Source organism: Elephantulus edwardii, unplaced genomic scaffold (genome assembly GCF_000299155.1).
Source record: "Elephantulus edwardii isolate Elephantulus edwardi_28Jun2011 unplaced genomic scaffold, EleEdw1.0 scaffold00110, whole genome shotgun sequence".
In the NCBI taxonomy this organism is placed as follows: Eukaryota; Metazoa; Chordata; class Mammalia; order Macroscelidea; family Macroscelididae; genus Elephantulus; species Elephantulus edwardii.
The window spans coordinates 7,004,731-7,025,310 of record NW_006399860.1 but is presented as its reverse complement, the minus strand read 5'-3'; the positions used below and the strand labels follow the sequence as shown (position 1 = coordinate 7,025,310).

General features: G+C 36.1%; 1 protein-coding gene across 1 annotated transcript in view; it reads right to left on the bottom strand.

The window, feature by feature from the left end:
* Positions 1 to 20,580, bottom strand: part of ASPM (asp (abnormal spindle) homolog, microcephaly associated (Drosophila)) — a 97,283-nt gene that overhangs the window by 48,302 nt on the left and 28,401 nt on the right. The window contains exons 10-16 of the mRNA XM_006892118.1: positions 17,585 to 17,747; positions 17,417 to 17,502; positions 16,295 to 16,516; positions 14,339 to 14,546; positions 14,069 to 14,211; positions 13,842 to 13,970; positions 4,476 to 4,670 (exon numbers count right to left, since the gene is read on the bottom strand). Coding sequence (XP_006892180.1) covers positions 4,476 to 4,670; positions 13,842 to 13,970; positions 14,069 to 14,211; positions 14,339 to 14,546; positions 16,295 to 16,516; positions 17,417 to 17,502; positions 17,585 to 17,747 — 1,146 coding nt within the window. The remainder of the gene's footprint in view (positions 1 to 4,475; positions 4,671 to 13,841; positions 13,971 to 14,068; positions 14,212 to 14,338; positions 14,547 to 16,294; positions 16,517 to 17,416; positions 17,503 to 17,584; positions 17,748 to 20,580) is intronic.

Sequence of the window (20,580 nt, the reverse complement as noted above, 5' to 3'; positions counted from 1 at the left end):
TTAAGTAAGAAAAATAAAGCACAAATAGTATTCAGAAATGAAGAACGCATACCCTTATTCTCTTTAACCCTATTTGTTTTGTTTTTGAAACATTGAGAAAGGTCAGTGTAGCTAGCTTATTTTATACCTCTATTATCACTCTTTCTAAATATTGCTACCAGCCTGTAAATTGAAATACTAATGTTTTGCTATTTAATAAGTCCACCTCCTCTCTTAAGAACTCTGCTCATTACAAATAGCAATTCCATTCAGCACTGTCACTTATCTATGAAAAATAAAGAGCCTTTATTGAGTGCTGTTGTTGATATTGATTCCAACTTCATAGAACTGACCTTCCAGCAGGTTTTTAGAGGCAGTAAATCTCAAGGGAGGAGACTGCTCTTCTTCTTTCCACAGAGCAGCTGGTGGATTGGAACCATGTACTTTTTAGTTAGCAGCTCAATTCCTTACCACTAAGCCATCACAGCTTCCTTCAGAATATGTTACTATACTACGATTTGTAGTAACATATATCTTTATTTTGTCACTGAGCATATGTTACTATAAATAAAAAATCAATATTTGCAATATTTCTTTAAAAGCCATAATATCCAAAATATCCAGAATGCAATCCAAAATTACTTGGCAAAGTTCCACCATGAAAATGTCAACTTTCACAACAATAGCTGTCATTGTGTCAACATAAAAATATAATACTTAGAAGAAAATCCATATCATTAATTTATTATTTGAAATAAGAAAGCCTCAAATCAATTAGTTAAGCTTTTCCCAGAATAACAGAAAGATGTTTACTTGTGTTTTATTGGCTATGCAAAGTCATTCCACCATATGAATCTTAACAAATTAGGACTAGCATTGAGAAGTATACTTAATTGTACTCATACAAAACCTATACACTGACCAGGAAGCAGTTGTCAGATCTGAACAAAGGAATATGTCACGTTTCGAACAGGAAATGTGTGTTTTGGGGTTGTATCCTTTCTCTATACCTATTCAATCTGTATGCTGAGCAAATAATTTCAGAAGCTGACTATAACATGAAAAATCTGGCATCAGGATTGGAACACTCAGTATCAACATGCATTATGCAGTGAACAACTTTGGTGGTAGAAAATGAAGAAGATTTGAAGCACTTAAAACAGAAATCAAAACACTACAGCCTTCGATATGAATACATCTCAACATCAAGAAAATAAACATCCTCATCACACATCATGACGAAGGCAGAAAAGCTTGAAAATGTCAATTTATTTTACTTGGGTCTACAATCCACAACCATGATAGCAGTAGTTAAAATCAACAAAATGTATATTTCATTGGGGAAATTTGCTGTCAAGGAGTTCTATAAAATGCCAAAAAGCAAAGATTTGAGTGGAAAAACCCTAAAGTGAACCAACCTTATGCAAGTCATTGTACTTTCAAATGCTTCACATACTTAGGAAAGTTAAAACAATGAATAAGGAAGATGGAAGAAGAACAGGTGCTTCTGAATTGCTGTAATGTTATGAAGAATATTGACTACACCATGGGCAAATCTGTCTTGGAGGAAGTGCAACCAGGGGGCACCTTAGAGGCAAGGATGGCTACACTTTGCCTCATCTACCATGAGCATATTGTCAGGAGGGGTCAATCCTTGGAAAAAGATACCATGCAGGAAAAGTTGAAGGGTCAGCAAGAGAGATGAAGACTTTCAATGAATTGGAATAACACATTGACTATAGATTAGAGCAAGGTGAAGATCATGATGATAGTGCAAAAAAGACAAAGTTGTCACCTATTGTTCATAGGGTCTTTTTGAATCATAGTTGACTCTATAGTACAAAAGAAAGTTTTCCCTAAAGTATTCTAATGAGATGTACAAAGATCTGGTTAGAAAACTAAAAAGGAAGAATATGCTCAGGATTTTGGAAGTTCAAAGAATTTGAGACAAAATTTAAGACGGTGCAATAGTGAAGGATTTTTTGTCAATCAAAAGAGGATGGCAGGGAAGAGCTACAGAGTGGTTCACAGTGTGTTGTGCCACTACCCCAAAAGAAGATGAAAAAAACAAAACACAGAGCCACTGTATAAAGAATAATTGGTTGAGGTTCTGCCATTTCTGGAGATAGCACACAAGAAGAAGAAATAAAAAACAAAGGCATCAAAAAAAGAAGTCTACACTTCACTGAAGACCAATTTGGAGTCTGGGGAAGGGTTCCAAAAATTAAGAGAATATCATTTGAAATGATTAAACAAATAGAGGTACTCACTTCTAGATGACAACAAATTTGAAGGTAGCCATCTGGCCAAATGATTGGAAAAGATCCCTGTTTATCCTCATTGCAAAGAAAAATGGTCCAACAGACACTACAGAAATTACTGGATGATAACACAGACAAGGAAACACTGCCAGGGATCTACCAGAAATCCAAGCTGATTTCAGAAGAGCATGTAAAAGGAAGAATATCATTGCTGATATCACCTGTCAGCAGGAAAACAGAAAACATCAGAAAAATTTTTACCTTTTATCAACTAAGCAAAGGTATTTTTTTTAAATTTTGATAACAAATTATGAATAACATTATAAAGGATAGTCATTTAAAAGAATTCATTTGTTCCCATGTTGTTGTTTTATGTCCTTGAGTTGGAACTTACCCACAGCTGACCCTCCAGCAAGTTTTCAGAGGCAGTAAACCTCACAAGAGGAGACTGTCCATCCTTCTTCCACAAAGCAACTAAAGGATTCAAACTGTGTGCCTTTCAAATTGCAGCACAGCTTCTTATCACTAGGCCACCAGAGTTTCATGAAGAAATTGTAAATTATTACATGTTTGAACAGAACAATGGGATATTGCACGGTTTAAAATCAGGACAGGTATATATGTCTGGGTTGTAACTTTTCACCATGCCTATTCAATCTGTATGCTAAGCAAATAAATTACCTAGACGATGAGATGGACTACATGAAGAAGAACATAGTAAAAGAAATGGAGGAAGACTCTTTAACAATCTGTGATTTGCAGACAACACAACCTTGTTTGGTGAAAATCAAGATTTTAAGAATTTACTGGTAAGATCCAAGCCCACAGCCTTTAGAACGGTTACATCTCAGCAAAGAACATGATTTTCCACAATTGGATCAATAAGCAGTATCACAATAAATAGAGAAAAGTAAGAAGTTGTCAAGGAATTAATTTTGCATAAATCCACAATCAGTACCGATAGGAGGAGCAGTCAATAAATCAAGTGAAATGTTGCACTGGACAAATTTGCTGCCAAGTATTTCCATCCATAAAACGTTACAAAGTCAAAATGTCACCTTTGAAGACTAAGGTGCATTTGACCCAAACCATATTATTTTTCAGTCACATCATATACATGTGAAAACTGAACAATGTGTAAGGAAGACTGAAGAAAAACTCACAAATTTAAATTACAGGGTTAACAATGTTAAATACGCTAGAAGAATGAACAAATCTATCTTGGAAGAAATAAAGCCAGAATGCTCCTTAGAATTAATAAAATTTTATCTCATGTACTTTGTACATGATGTGAGGAGCCACCAGTCCCTGGAAAAGGACATCAGGTTTGGTAAAGCAGAGAGTCAACAAAATCGACTAAGACCCTAAAGGAGACAGAGTGATACAGGGACCACAACATGGGCTCAAACATAACAATCACTATTGATGATGGTACAGTACCAGGCAGTGTTTTGTTAGGTTGTCAGTAGGAGTTGGATTCTACTTTATAAGACCAAACAATACATCAACGAAGTTCTCCCCTTAAAGGAATACCGGTTTACTAGGACCTATTAAAAATCAAACATCTACCTATATTAAAACTTCTCAAAAAAAACCTATAAAGTACAGATTTGGTACAAATTTTGCAGAAGCAAAAGCAAGATAACTCCTCATCCAAGCATTAAAAGGAAAGTTCAAAAGATCAGAAAACAACAAAAGTTGGCAAGAGCATGGAAAGTCTAGAACATTCATGTACAATAATGTTCAACAATTTAAATTTAAAATTTGTAGTTAAAAATTTTCTTATAAAAAATATCGAGGGCATACTATTCTGGTTAGTTTTTTGTAAAACAGAAATAATGCCAATTCTACACAAAATCTTCCATAAACTTTAAGAAGAATCCGAGAACTAATTTGTTTATAAAGACAGCATTACCCTAATATCAAACCCAGAAGAAACAGATCATTATGTCTCATTAGCAAACCTGCAAAACTCTTAAACTATATATTAACAAGTAGAATCTAGCAATATATGAAAAAGTAATATGCCACAAATAATTGGTTTTTATAGATTATCAGTTCAAGATAATATGTTGAACGTAGCAAAAAATTATGCAAGCAATAGGCAGCTGATAAATATAAAAATGAAATATTAGCTAAAATAGAATCATTTAAAACTACTATATTTTACCATCTTTAAAAAACTCATTAATTTAAAAAATATTGTTAATTAAAAATTAGTCCAAGATACTATACCTGAATAACAGACGCTGAATGATTTTCAATTTTTTCCAGTTTTTCCTTCTTTAACATCAATAATTTTCTCTGTGCTAAGAATCTCCGCCAATATTTTTGAATGATCAGTGCAGCATTAACCTCCCTTTTCAATCGTCGTTTAGTTAGAAAATTGATGATAGCTGACTGAATGATTCTTGCGGCTTTGTCTCTCTCCTTGAAAAAAAACACACAAATATATTAAAAACTTTATCACATGAATCCCTAAATTATTCTTGCTTATTGATCAAATTGATCCTGAAGATGAAATATCCTTAGGCTTAATGTAAGATACATTCATCTTTAAAATAGAGGCAACAGTGGGCATGTTCAAGGGCTGACTGGTAGACTTACGGACATATTTGCATAAAGAAATGAAGATTCCTAGTAATTATTATCCTAAAATAAAGGCCATAGACATGTGTGTTCTATCAACAGCTCCTCAGTAATCAAGATAAAACCAATACAGGGAGTAATCATGTATAATTCTTATATAGGTTCCAGGGAATTCATGTTTGATTTTCAAGATAGTATTTAAAGAGAATGAAACTCTTAAAATAAACAAAATATCTAACAGTATAAGGTAGCATTGTTGTGTTATAATGTAAATAAAGCAAAATACTCCTCTTTAAGATAGAAGACATTGTGAATTTAAACCGCAGACACAAGAGAATAAAATATAGTCCAGGTTCTGAAATGGGATGTAAACTCAAATAAAACCCACAAACTTATTGCCCAAGTCAGAACTAATTCAGAACTGACTCTCCAGCAGGTTATGTACAGCAGCGACTGTAAATTGCACAGGCGGAGACCGCTCATATTTTGCCTATGGAACCACTGGGGTATTTGAACTGCCAGAGAGGAGCAGCTTTTGAGTCATCAGAGCTCCCTTATGGGACATAAGAGCTGGATAAAAGCCACAGTGGCCAGGGAGAAATGAGCTGCTCTGAGACCACTAGGAGCCAATATCCTGCATGTTTTTATTTCTGTTACTTCTGGTAATGAACAGCTATTGACACAGATACTGACTCCTTACAGCATGCTAAGATAACATTCTCAACCTTCTATGAGTTACTCACATATACTCAATAGTAGGCATATGTACAGATAGGAAGACTCGACTCAAAGACCATTATTGGGAAGCTGAAAAGGAGAGGTCAAAGGACTTACCAGTCCCACTGGCAATAATCAGGATATGAACCACACAATCTGTCTGGCTTTACCTAGCAGCCAAAGAAATAAATGAGAGAATCCAACAGACAGATTTGCAAAGAACTCTTTAAAGTAATAAAGAACAAGGACACTACTTTGAGGACTAAAGTGTCCCTGACCCATGACATGGTACTTTCAAATACCTCACATTCATAGAAAAGATGGACAATGAATAAGAAATGTCAAAGAAGAACTGGTGTCCTTGAATTGTGCTGACAAAGAATATCGAACATATAATGAAACACTAAAAGAGCAAACAGACTTGTCTTGGAAGAATGGTCTTTAAAAGTGACAATGGTGACATTCTGTCTCACATACATTGAAATGTTTTCTGGAGGGGCCAGAAGGGCATCAATGCTTGGTAAAGTGGAGAGTAGGAGAAAGAAAAAACGATCCTACACGACATGGATTGAAAGTCACTGTTAGTAACATCTTCAAGTACAGAAGTCATTGTGAGGACAGCACAAGACCAGGGAACGTCTGGGGTTTTTTGTTTGTTTGTGTTTTTGGGGTTTTTTTTAATATTTATTGTATTATTTTCACATGTACCGTGAAATCAGATCTGACTGGTACAGGAGGAGATTGCCCCCTCCTTCTCCAGCAGAGCATCTGGTGGATTTGAACCGCATACGTCTGGGATAGCAGTGCAGCGTCTTGTCACTAGGTCACCAGAACTCCCTTGGAACGTTTGATTTTGATTTACACAGGGACTCCCTTATGTTGGAATCAAGAGCTCTGGTTGTTGTTGTTGTCGTTGCGTACCATAGAGTTGGAACTGATCCATAGCTGAATTTCCAGCAATTTTCAGAGGGAGTTAATCACACATGGAAGGAGTTGCCCATCCTTCTCCCACTGAGCAGCTGGTGGCCTCAAACTGTATGCTTTCGGGACTTCAGCGCAGCTTCTTGCCACTAGTGTTCTAATCCACCAGGTCCTCCATGGAATAAAGATGAGGAATTTCCCTACACACAATTTATGACCTCTGAAAACCTACTGGAGGGTGATCAGTGATGAGTGGCTCTGACTCAAAGAGTGTGAGTTTTTTTGGGTTTTGAACAACAGTTAATGCCATGGAATATAGACAAGAAAGCAGGAACTTGATACAATTGCCTTGTTTTTTCGGGCTTTTTCACGTTTTTCACTTGACAGGCTGCAGACTTACCAGTTTTCTATAGCTCTCTATTAATGGATGCCATTTCAGTCTGAACTGAAAAATAAACTCAAGCCTCAAGTTGCAATACTAAGAGATGCTATGGGCAAAACCAAGAATGATCAGGAAGAGAAAAAAGATGAAGGGAATACACAGAATCACCGTACCAAAAAAGAACTGGCTTACATGGAAATATTTCTGGAAGTACCATATGATCAAGAATCAATGTTAATGAAGGAAGTTCTAGCTGCACTGAAGTCATTGGCAAAAAATAAGTCCCTAAGAATCGATGGGATAAAAGCTGACATGTTTCAATTAATAGATGTAGCACTGAATGTGCTCACTAGTCTATACCAAGATTTAGAGGACAATTGCCTGGCCAACTGAGTGGAAAAGATCCATATTTGTTCCCATTCCCAAGAAAAATTATCTAAGAATGTGGACATTATAAAACAACATCATTAATATCACATGTAAGTAAAATACTAATGAAAACATTTAAAAATGGCTAAAAACAGTGCATATACAGAGAACTGCCAAAAGTTCAGTCTGGGTTTAGAAAAGGCTAGCAGGGATATCACTGTAAATGCCAGATAGAGCCTAGTGGAAAACAGAGGCTACTAGATGAATGTCTATTAGTGCTTCATTGACTATGCAAAGACATTTGACGGGGTGGATCATAACAAATTATGGCTAACATTAGAAGCATGGGAATCCCAGAACACTTAATTGTGCTCATATAAAACCTAGAACTAGACCAAGAAGTTGTCCAAATGAGGCAAGAGAACACTACATGGTTTAAATGTAAGAAAGGTGTGTGTCAAGGTTGTATTCTCCCTCCATACCTATTTAATCTATATGCTGAACAAATCATTCCCGAAGTTGGACTCTATGAAGAAGAATGTAGCATCAGGATCAGAGGAAGACTCATTAACAAAATGCATTATGTAGATGACATAACCTTGCTTGCTGAAAATGAGGAGGACTTGAAGTACTTGTTGAAAAGAACAAAGATCAAAAGAAGATCAAAGACATCTCAACATTAAGAAAATAAAATTCTGCCCACTCTAACAATAGGCAACATTATAACAAATAGAAAAATGATTGAAATTGTCAACAATTTCATTTTACTTGGATCCACAATCAACACCTTTGGTACCAGCAGTCAGGAAATCAGGAGACACATTTTGCATTGGGAAAATCTGCAGTCAGAGATCTTTCTAAATTACTGAGGAACAATGATATCAGTTTGAAGACTAAAGTGCATCCAATACAGGCCATAGTCTTTTCACTCATTTGCTAAACCTCTGAGAGTTAGACCATGAGAAAGGATGATAAAAGAATTGATGCCTCTGAACTGTGGTGTTGGAGAAAATTATTGGCTATTCCATGGACTACCAAAAGAACAAAGTGATATGTGTTGGAGAAAGTGTAACCAAAGTGCTCTCTGCAGGCTTTGCCTCATATATTTTGGGCATGTTGCTAGAAGAGGCTATCCCTTGGAAAGGCACCTCAGGCGTAGAAAGGTGGAGAGTTGGAGAGAGAGAGGAAAACCATCAACCAGATAGAATAATTATAGCAATAAACTCAAGTGTATCAGAGATGAGGAAGGCACAGGACAGGACAGGGTTCAGTTGTTCATGAGGTCACTCTAAGTCATACTCAACAGTACCTAACAACAATAACAACATTTTAGTCTTCCTTCTGTGTTTCTAGCTTTCACAGTTATTACCATATTTCTACTAGATTATAGAAAAAGAATCTTTTCTTTTTCAAATACAAAAAAAAGATGTAACTGAATAGTAGAATAACGGTTTATTTTTGTAGGAAGGAGAGAAACAGAAATATCTATTACTTAGCTCAAAGAATTACTTGAAAAAAGGAGGTCTCATTAACAAAAAAACTAAGAAACTGGTGGAGTCAATATATAATACGTTAGATGGATCTTGGCTGAAAGCAGATAGTACCAGTGGAATGTCTTTGTTTCATTGATTATGCAAAGATATTTCACTGTGTGGAGCACAACAAATTGTGGTTGACTTTGAGAAGAATGGGAATCCCAGAACACTTAATTGTGCTTATGCAAAATCTATACTAAATTAGAAAGCAGTAGTCAGAACAGAGAATGGAAACACTGCATGGTCAGGATCAGTAAAGGTGTGCGCCAGCGATGCGTCCTATCTCCTTACCTTTTTAGTCTATATGGAGAACAGATGGTTTAGGAAGCAAGACTTTATGAGGAGGAATGTGGCATCAGGATTGGAAGAAGACTCATCAACAACCTGTATTATGCAGATGATACAACCTTGCTTGCTGAAACTTAACAGAACATGAGGTATTTGATTCAGATGGTGAAAGACTATAGTCTTTATTATGGATTGAAGCTCAACATCAAGAAAACAAAGATTCTCACCACATGGACTACTGGCAGCTTCTTGATGGATGGAGAAGAGATTGAGATTGTTTGTTACTTTTTCAGCTTGCTTGATCCCACAATCAAAATTCTTGGCACCAGCAGTGAAGAAATCTAAAGATGAATTGCATTGGGAAAGTCGGCTGTCAGTGACCTCTCTAGAATACTGAAGAGCAATGATGTCAGTCTAGAGACTTAGAATGTGCCTGATCCCGGCCACGGTCTTTGCAATTATTTTCTGTGCATCAGAGAGCTGGACAATAACTAAGGATGATAAAAGAAGGATTGATGTCTTTAAGTTGTGATGCTGGAGAAGAGTGTTGAACATACTGTGGACTGGCAGGAGAAAAAACAGGTATGTTCTGGAGAGGGTGAAACCCGTTTGCTCCCTAGAGGCAAGGATTTTGAGGCTCTGTCTCACATACTTTGGGCACGTGGCCAGGAGGGACTAACCAGTCCTCGGGAAGAGACATCATGCTTGGAAGGGTAAATGAACAGCACAGGTGAGGAAGACCCCAAATGAGATGGATTCACCAAATGACTGGGGCAATGGGATTAGTTCTGTAGGAAATGATGACATTGGCTCAGGATAGGGCAGCTTTCAGAGCTAATGTACATAGTATCACTATGAGTCACAGATGACTCAATGGCACATAACAACAACGTATTTATATTTTGAAGAGAAAATATATTTCAAACCCCTTGACAACTGGAATTCTAAATCTTTCAAGTACAACTCTATATATAGCAGGATTCTGCAGGAGAGTCTTCCTTAATTTCTTATACTTCTCCAAAGAGTTTTCAGCAGTACAGGGTGTAGGGAAGGAGGCAGATCTTGTGAAAGTGTTGAACAAGATAGGCAAGGCACAGAGACCATGTAGTAGCTACTGTTGCTGTTAGGGGACACAGAGTCAACTATGACTCATAGCAACTCTCTAAACACTGTTTGGAACCTTACTGTGCTATAGTAGGTCTACTGCTTAAAATGGCTTTCCGAGGTCATACCCTTGCCTTTGCCACATCACTGGACAGGAACATGCAAACAGAATGTGTTACTCTATCCACAAGGAAACTGGCTAGTTTCTTTCGCAAGTCCACCAGGTTTAAACTGAGCAGAGTTGACTTGAGTTGACTACCTATGGAACCAGAGCTAGGAGTATTTGCCCATGCTTGTTGGAGAACTTTTGGAGATGGGAGATGTTTGAAGAGATCGATATTTGCTCCTATCCCAAAGAAAGGTGACTCAACAGAATGTGGAGACTACAGAACAATCTCACTGATTTCACATGCAAGCAAGATTTTACTGAAGATTATCCAAAAACGACTGGAACAGCACATCAACAGAGAACTACCAGAAGTCCAGGCTGGGTTTAGAAGGGGTCGTGGTACTAGAGATATTGTAGCTGATGTTAGATGGATCTTGGCTGAAAGCAGGGAATACCAGAGGAATGCCTATATGTGTTTCATTGACTATGCAAAGGCATTTGACTGTGTAGATCATAACCAACTATGGTTGACTCTGAGAAGAATGGGAATCCCAGAACACTTGATCGTTCTAATGCGAAACTTATACTTGGACCAGGAGGCAGTCGTCAGAACAGAGCAAGGGAACACTGCATGGTTCAAAATTGGGAAGGGCATACGCCAGGGATGCATCCTATCTCCATACCTTTTCAACCTATATGCAGAACAGATTATCTGGGAGGCTGGGCTCTATGAGAAGAAATGTGGGGTCAAGATTGGTGGACGATTTATCAACAATCTGCGTTATGCGGATGACACAACCCTGCTTGCTGAAACTGAAGAGGACCTGAAGCGCCTGCTGCAGAGCGTCAAGGACTGCAGCCTACAACATGGATTGAAGCTCAATGTCAAGAAGACAAAGATTCTCACCACTGGACCAATTGGCAGCATCAGGATGGATGGTGAAGAGATTGAGATTGTACACAGCTTTAGTTTGCTTGGCTCCATAGTCAGCACTCTTGGCACCAGCAGCCAGGAAATTAAAAGGCGCATTGCCATGGGAAAGTCTGCTGTTAGGGACCCCTCCACAGTACTGAAGAGCAGTGGTGTCTCTCTGGAGACTAAGGTGCGTCTGATACAGGCCATGGTCTTCGCAATCACTTGTTATGCATCAGATAGTTGGACAATGACCAGGGAGGATAGAAGGAAAATTGATGCCTTTGATATGTGGTGCTGGAGAAGAGTATTGAGAATACCATGGACTGCTAGGAAAACAAACAGATTTGTCCTGGAAAGGGTTAAACCAGGTGGCTCCTTGGAGGCAAGGATTCTGAGGCTCCATCTAACATACTTTGGACATGTTGTGAGGAGAGACCGGTCCTTAGAGAGGCACATCATGCTTGGGAGGGTGGAGGGACGGCGCAGGAGAGGAAGGCCCTCTATGAGGTGGATTGATTCAGTGACTAGGGTAATTGGGATGGGAGTGTCGGAGACAGTGCAATTGGCACAGGACAGAGCAGAGTTTAGGGCTGTTGTACACAGGGTTGCTATGAGTCGCAGGCGACTCAACGGCACATAACAACAACAACAACAAGAAAGCAGTAACACAGGCCAAAAGACACAAGACTGATGGATAGACAACCTGTGAGCATACTTCAAAAGCTGTCCTGATTGAGAAATTGTATCCAACTGCCAACCTGAGTTATAATGTGTTAACTTCCCTAATAGACTCCCATAATTGTTGGGTATAGTTTGTGCAGTCTGTGTAGCTACTGAAACAGATTTCAGACCCAGTAGAACATACTTTCGTTGTTAGGTATTATCCCGTTGAGCACAACATATAGCTCCTTATGAATGACAAATACAATCCCCATCTTATCCTGTGCCATCCTCACAATCTTTGACACACTCAAGCCTACTGCTACAGTCACTGGTCTTCATTTCCTTCACTGTTCTTTCACCTTTCCAAGCCTGAAGCCCCTCTCCAATGAACAGCCTCTCCTAGCAACATGCCCAAAGAATGGGAGAAATTGTTTTATCATCAATGCCTCTATGAAGCACTCTGAATGCACCTTCTCTAAGACATATCTGTTTGTTCTCTTGGCAATCTATGAGATAGTCAGCACTCTTCTCCAATACCATGGTTCAAAGTCATCAATTATTGTTCTATCACCCATATTAATTATCCAGCTCTCAATGAATAGTAAATGACTGAAAAACTAGACCATGGACTGAATAAGGCATACCTTAATCCTCAAACTAATAGCATTGCTTCTCAATGTGGAGAGGTCCTAACGACAGATTTCCCCAGTACAATAAAGCTCCTGATCTCTTGACTAGTGATACCAACTCTACTGATTGTGGATCTAAATAAGATGAAGTCGTTGACAGTTTCAATCTTTCGTCCATCATCATCAGGTTGTCAATTGGTCCAGTGGTGAGGATTTTTGTTTTCTTGATGTTGAGATGCAATCTATATTGAAGGCTACAGTCTTTGATCCTCTGCAGTAAGTGCTTCAAATTCCTCTCACTTTCAGCAAGCAAGATTGTGTCACCTGCATACGGAAGGTTATTGATGAATTTTCTTCCAATCCTGAAACGACATCTTATTCACAGAGTCCAGCTTCTCAAATAATTTTTCATTAGTTCCTGTTAAAATTAGTAGAAAGAAGTGCAGGACCAGGGAGGACATGCCTGACTCACAGAAATTAGTTTTGTGTTGCTCATGTTTTCTGTTATGGATGCTATTGAGAGGGACAGTCTCCCCTTAAAGAGTCAACAGAGGTCAGACGTGGCCATTCCCCCACTGTCTTCACATTTTTGTCATTTGTGACCAAGTCTAAGACATTGTCTATGTCTCAATGATTTTGAGAGGGGCAGTACAAACTATTTAATTAATGTTTTTTCCAAATCTGATTTGAAATATTGTTTATCCAAACTAAATTTACAACTGTCAAGTTGAATCTAACTCATAAGAACCCTCTACCGAGTTTCTGAAGCTATAAATCTTTATAGGAAGAGCCTGCCCATTGGCCAGCCACAGAGCAGCATTTGAATAGGTGATCTTTTTATTAGGGTCATGAAAGGAAACAATAAATAATACTTATTTTCATGTTTACATCTTAAATATTTTGAGAAATAAAATAGTGGAAAACAAAATATCACTGTCATACCTAATCAAGGATGTGTTTGAAGACATGGCTATGGCATAATAGGGTTGCACACCCCCAAATTAGACACTTAGCATCCAGTCCTGATTAGCGCTTTCTAATAACAAGCTTCACTGACCACAACATGAAAATAAAAGGGAGAATTCCTCTCTATGAAGTTAGATTAGGTCAAGTATCCTTAGTTTATTCTTCACAAAGCGGATAAATCATTCTACTTTCCAATGCAAAGAAAGTAAAAGGATAGAAGCTGAATGATGTATTGATTAAAGCAAACAGTACAAGTTAGAGGAAAATATTCATGTCTAATTTCAACTCAGACACACACAATCATTGCCTTTATCTCAATAACTTCATGTCAGTCAAAGACAAACCACATAAAAATTAACTGGCCTTTTATAATGTGCAATTCATAGACTAGTATTCCCATTGTTCAGGAGTACCTGATAGCGTTGTAGATCCATTTTTAGTTTATATCGTCTCCAAGTTGTTTGTATAAGTCGAGCAGCTCTTATTTCTTTACGAAGATCCAAAAGTCTTGCACAAAGAAATGACAAATAAGTAATAACCACCTAAAAGAAAAGAAACCGCAAGAGATGAAAATAGAGGATTGAGAGAAGACAACATCTTCTGAGACACTACTGGTTTTAAAAAATTTCTTTATATTTACCTTTTCATCTGGAATTGTATTTGACATATCAGAATGATGAATCATGGCAGGTATTCCACCAAGGTCTCTAACTGCAGAGTTCACTAACTGAAAATTTTTCTTTTCATTTTCTAGGAGCTCTTTGTATAGTTCTGAAGTCTCTTCTACTATGTAAATGGAGGGCGGGGGAAAGAGAAAAAAAACCAAAACACCCAGAAATTACTCTGGACTAGCCAAAAAATAACACCTAGCAAATGAAAATTTTCTAAAATCAATTAAGTTGAGACTAACCAAGATCAGATGCTTTAGGAGACATATTTAAAAAACTAGCATCAGATTCAGATGATGAATTCAAAACCACTGAACCAGTTTGTGTGCATTCCACAGTTTGAGTAGTACGTTGACATATAGCCTCAAATGGCACATAGGAGGGATGGTAGTGGTGGATCAAGTAACATAACACTCGGCCGTCTGAGAAAGACACTGTAAAATTCTCCACCTAAGTGAAAAAAAAACCAAAGAACTTAGTACATTTAGTTAGTAATACAGATACTAATACTTTCATAAACCAATGACTTTCTCTTTTTTTCGATAGCTAAGAGAATCACATTACTTTTTAATAGTATCTAGTGTCATAATCACAAATTCATAATTATAAAATATTAGCTATTCTAAAAGTAGAATTTTATTAAAATTTCTTTTTGGCTCACTATTAGTAACTATCATATAGATTATTTGTCTAATTAATGATTCTTCTACTAACAATGCTTGGTCAAAAAAAAACAATTTGCTATATCGAAATATACTTTTTATCACTGTTCCTGCTTTCCATCCTTTACTATATTATTAATTTGTGTAGGTCAGAGAATTTTCCCCTCTACATTTAAAGACTTCCAATACAGAATTACCATTTGACCCAGCAATACTACTGCTGGGAATATACCCCAAAGAAACCATAACTGCCACCCAAGCAGATATACGCACATCCATGTTAATTGCGGCTTTGTTCACAATAGCAAGGAGCTGGGAACAACTCAAGTGCCCATCAACAAACCAACGGATAGAGAAGCTGTGGTATATTCACACAATAAAATACTATGCTACATTGAAAAACAAGGAACTCATAAAATATTATACAAAATGGGTGACCCTGGGAGACATTATGCTGAGTGAAATATCGCAGTCATAAAAGGACAAATATTACATAGTGCATCCTGTTACCAAATAGGACTGACATCGGGGCTGGGGGGGAACCTAAGAAAAGAGAGGATAAATAATGTATACTGTATTGAAACAGATAAGGGAGAGAACTGTTTAAAAGGAAAATAGGATTAGGTATTATTTTCATGACAAGATTACTGAAAAAGAAATGCACCTTAAAGTGGACAATGGACTTGGGGGGGAATGTATAACAATGAAAGATTGTAACAATGTATAACTGTGGGGAGAGGTGGGCAGGGAGGAAAATGTACAACAATGAATGAATGAGGAAAAAATTAAATGGAAAGAATATGCTGTAAAAAATATATATATGTTGAATTTAAAAAATCCTTAATAAAAAATTTTAATTAAAAAAGGAAAAATAAAATATAAAAAAAAAGAAATATAACTTAACAAATTATTATAGAAAGATCCTCTTATATTTTTTTCCCTCCTCCCTTTACCTAATGGTAAGGTTGCCTCTCTGTTGTTTTTTACAATAGGGAGCATTATATGCATTTACCTTAATATCAAGAATATAATCCTTGGATATGATTGCTGTATGCATATGTCTCATATTTTCTTTGTTAATGATTCATGAAATTATATAATTAATGATAATGATACATGAAATTGTATAACTATGAATGATACATGAAATCATGTAACTGATGACATCTTAAATCAGATGAAATACATTATAAGTATGCTAATTTATTTGAGGAAAAGCTTGCCTATATATGTATATATATACATACTAAATTATTTAAGAAATAGAGGAAAATATTTGTACATTAAATTCTGGTAACGTAGTCTGTAGGGAGGAGGGGCTGCTAATCTAAAGGTAGCACTTCGCTGGCAGTTCAAATACACTATTAGGCAATCTTCTCCCTTGTGATTTACAGCCTCTGGAAAACCCACTGGAAGATTAGAGTTGGTTTGAAGTTGATAGCAATGTTCGTTCTGAGTTTGAGAAGTTTCACTTACTTAAGATTAACCAAAATGTATTTGAAAATATTAGGTGAAAAGAAAAACACAGAAACTTACTTTCTTATTATAGAAGGCGCAAACAGCATTAACCCAATCCATTAACAGCTTTATGCTTTCACTATACTGTTCAGATAGACCACTATTCCTTTTGTCTTCTCTCTTATTAGTCACAATATCAGAATGGCACGACAGTGCAGATAATGCTTTCTTTATACTCTTTGTTTGTTTCAAAAAGTCAATTTCTTCCTTTAATTGATCTAAATTAAGGGAAATGTCCACCTGAAACACAGAAAAGAATAAACGATGGTATCTCTAACCCCAAAGAAACAAAACTAATTTTTATATTTGGATAAACTGTGTTACTACCTCATCTCTTAGAGGGTAGAAAGTTAGCTGTCAACCCACAAGCAGGCAGTTGAAATCTGTTGGCCTATCTGAGGAACAAAAATGGACAATCTAAAAAAAAAACAAACTGGGCAATCTCCTCCCAAGGGATTAATATCTCTGAAAACCCACTAGAGAGTCAACTATGAGTAGACACCAACTTGATGGTAATTAACAAAATCAACAAGCAAAGCCTCACATTTACTAAAGACAAAACCAATCTATATTGAAGTGGTGGAATGCTTGATTGAGACTATGGGATTTAAGGCCCCACTCACCTCTATTTCTTATAAAAAATATAACTTTCAGCTTGCTTCCCCATCTCAAGAGATAACAATTTACTTTATAGGGAGATATATACATCTACCCACTACGATATATACAGTATCTATGCATGACTATATTTATATACACTGTGGTTGTATTTTTTTTTTTTATATTATCAAGTTGGAGTTAACTCTTAGCTAACCCTCCAGTCAGTTTTCAGAGGCAGTTAATTGCATAGGAGGAGATTGCCCATCCTTCTCATGTGGAGCAGGTGGTGGATTCAAACTATGTGACTTCAGGTTTGCAACACAGCTTCTTGCCATGAGGCGACCAGTGCTCCCAATATGTACATATAGATTGTGTATGTTTGTGTGTGTATATACTGCTATATTTATCTATAGTTTTTATCACAATTCCAGAATAGCATAAACCCCAAATACAAGTCACTTTTCTTATTAGTTTTCTCTTGACTCAAATTGTTTTTACAAGTTGAGATTTAAAATCTAAAATGAACCAAACTTTCAATACCTGAAACGCAAATGCTATTTTCCAAAGCAATGCAAGGGTTTTTTCTCTGTGTCTATCCACAATATCCTTAGATAGTATAGTATTTCCTACAGATGAAAAGATAACATATTAATATATGACATCACAATTTGGGGGAAGAAAAATGTTTCATCTCTGCCAAGTTATTACCATGCTCATCAGTTAGTTGAATTCCTCGTGACTTCAGAATTTCAAAAACAATGTCAACATTATGAATCTTCTGAAGACGACTTATGGCGGGAATCCTGAGTTTCTTTGAAAGATTCCAGTTCTGTGTGAGAAGCTCCATGGTTCGCCTAGCAGTAAAGAAATTCTGAAATGAAACTGCTATATGAAAAATATATATATGACATATATGAAATACATATATGACATATATGAAATACATATATGACATATATAAAATATAAATATATATGACATATATGAAAAATAAACTTAAAAATTTACCCAAATACATTCCAAAAGGGATTGTAGAAACAAACAAAAAGCTCCAAAAACACTATTAAAATAATATAATTTTGCAAATAATACATTATTTTTTTCCAAACCACACAATTCCTTGTTACATTAGCTTCTTACATGAGCTTTTCATGTTACATGTGTGTTATTTGCTAAGAGAGTTATATATGAAAAACTAAGGTATTCTTTTGTTCCATAGCTACCAAGTGAGTTATTTCTCATTTTAAGTCTATAGTTGAAAGGAAGCTGTTGAACACATTAACAAAGAAAAAATGGGAGATTTATATATCTAAATGGACATAAGAGCATTCTACAAAGAAAAGAAGAAAAATGTGTGTGTGTGTGTGTGTGTGTGTGTGTGTGTGTGTGTTATGTAATGAGAAGTCAGAATTGACTCACTGCTCGCCCTACAATGGTTTTCAGAGGTTGTAAAACACATGGGAGGAGACTGCTCATTCTCCCAGAACCATTTGCTTTTGGTTGGCAGCGCAACTCCTTACCACTAGGCCCCTAAGAGGACATTATATTCTACATACCAAGTAAGTACTTTTCTATGTAAGAGTCCGTCTTAAAAACAGAGACACTATAGTTCAAACTGAGATCTCTACCAAGTCATTAGTGTTCTCTCCATAAGACACTAAATGCTAAACTGACAAACAAAACAAGCCCCAATTGCCCCAATTGATAAATATAGCCAAAAGCTTGGACAGTTTTATAGAATCATAGTTTCTAACCCAAAGGCCATGACCCTTTAGCAGTTTGACTTGAACAGTTGTCCCAAAGGAGAAAGAGAGTACATTGGAAACCCACAGGTGGGTCAGCTATGAGTAAATACTTTTTTTTTAGTATTGTTACAAGTAAGGATCTAGGTCAATAATTTAATATATGAAGTATTTCTGCACTAATAAAATAGATTCATCATTCAAGTATTAATAGTGAATCGACCATTAATGAATGTTGTCAAATGACTTCACAGACCATTGAAAGAATTTATTTTGTGGTAATTGTACAAGGAATATGGTCTGCGAGATCAAATCTCTTAAACAGGGAAAGTTCCTTTCAGCTAGATCTCATCAACGTCCAACTTCGTTAACTATTTGATAACTCTTATATAGGCATGAAAATATGTTTCTTTATAGAAAAGCAATATTAAGCATAAAGCCAATTACTACTACTCCTGGAAATTAAGCAAGATCTAAAGACCAAATTTTCTTTTGTCAGAAAAAATAAATTGGGCGATGTGACTCTATGAAGTGAGCAAACTAAGCAAATATGAAAAAATAAACTGTAAAATACTTTGGGCACATATTTTAGCCTGTATAATGATGACGTTAAAGCAAGCTACAGCAAAATCTGAAAAAGACTATTAATTTTTTATAAAAACATGTATCATCGGGAAAGAAAAGAATGAATGTTCATGGAAATTTAATTTAGAAGAAAATATAAAAATGCATATTTTGTTACTGAATAAAAGCAGGCATTTCATAAGATCTCTTCCTCATAATTGTTAAAGAATCCTTTCATTGTAGCGAACTAGTTCTCTTGACCTCTGCTTAAACCTCCCAACACTGGTAAACTGTATCTCCATAAAACATCAGTATGAATATTGGCAATTTTTATATCTAACTAACATTTATCTTCTTGAAACTTTCATCTGTTTCTCATGAATTAGTATTCATGTATTCAGTTTGGTAATAAACAATTTAATCACCTTTTAGTATAATATTGTTGTTTATATGTACTGTCAAGTTGGAGCTGACCTCTCTAGTTGGTTTTAAGAGGCAGAATATTACATGAGAGGAGATTGCCCATCTTTCCTCTGCAGATCAAATGGTAGATTTGAGATTTGAACCAATTGCCTTCAGGATGGCAGCACAGCTCCTTACTACAAGGCTGCCAGAGATCCCTTATAACCTTTCAAATATCTTCAGATTTCAATGGTTCCCGTTTCCACTGCTACTCCGTAGAATAAATATTCATAGTCCCTAAGATGTATGGACTTATTTACTTTAAAGATATCTTTACTTTAAATAACAAAGTTGGGATGTGTATCTCAAGTTTCCAGTAAATTTGAAATTTATCATGTCTACAATATTCTGGCCATAACATATGTCATTTAAAACCTGATGAGAATGTAAAAGAGATATCAGGATATATGTTATGAATACTACTATCTCTTTGTATCCCATTTTTGATAACTTACTGTTTTGATGCTTAACATACAGGAAAGGCAAATCTCTTTCCTTGACTCCAAAGATACTTCCTTATAAAAGACATAAAATGTAAGAGTAACAATGATGTTACTAGTTCAAATACTATAAAAAGGCCATCATGAAAATGTCATTTTATCCAATGGAATGGGTTTAGTAATTAACTCCATTCATTTCAAATTCAATTTTAAAGAGTCCACTGTGGTACTGGCAAACGATTGTGTAATTTGAATTTGGACATCTTGATGTGATGTTCAAATCTCACTGTATAAAACCTGGACAATTGATTCTAGCATTTTCTTCTGAATTTTCCTCATATGTCAAAAAAGGCAAATACTATACTACAAAATCAGTCTGAAATAAAATGGCACTCATCAAATCACCATTGACATAGTGTATTTCAATATTTGATATTTTAATTAGTTCCACATGTTCCTCAATTCTTTTCTTGTTGTTGTTGTTGTATGTGCCGTC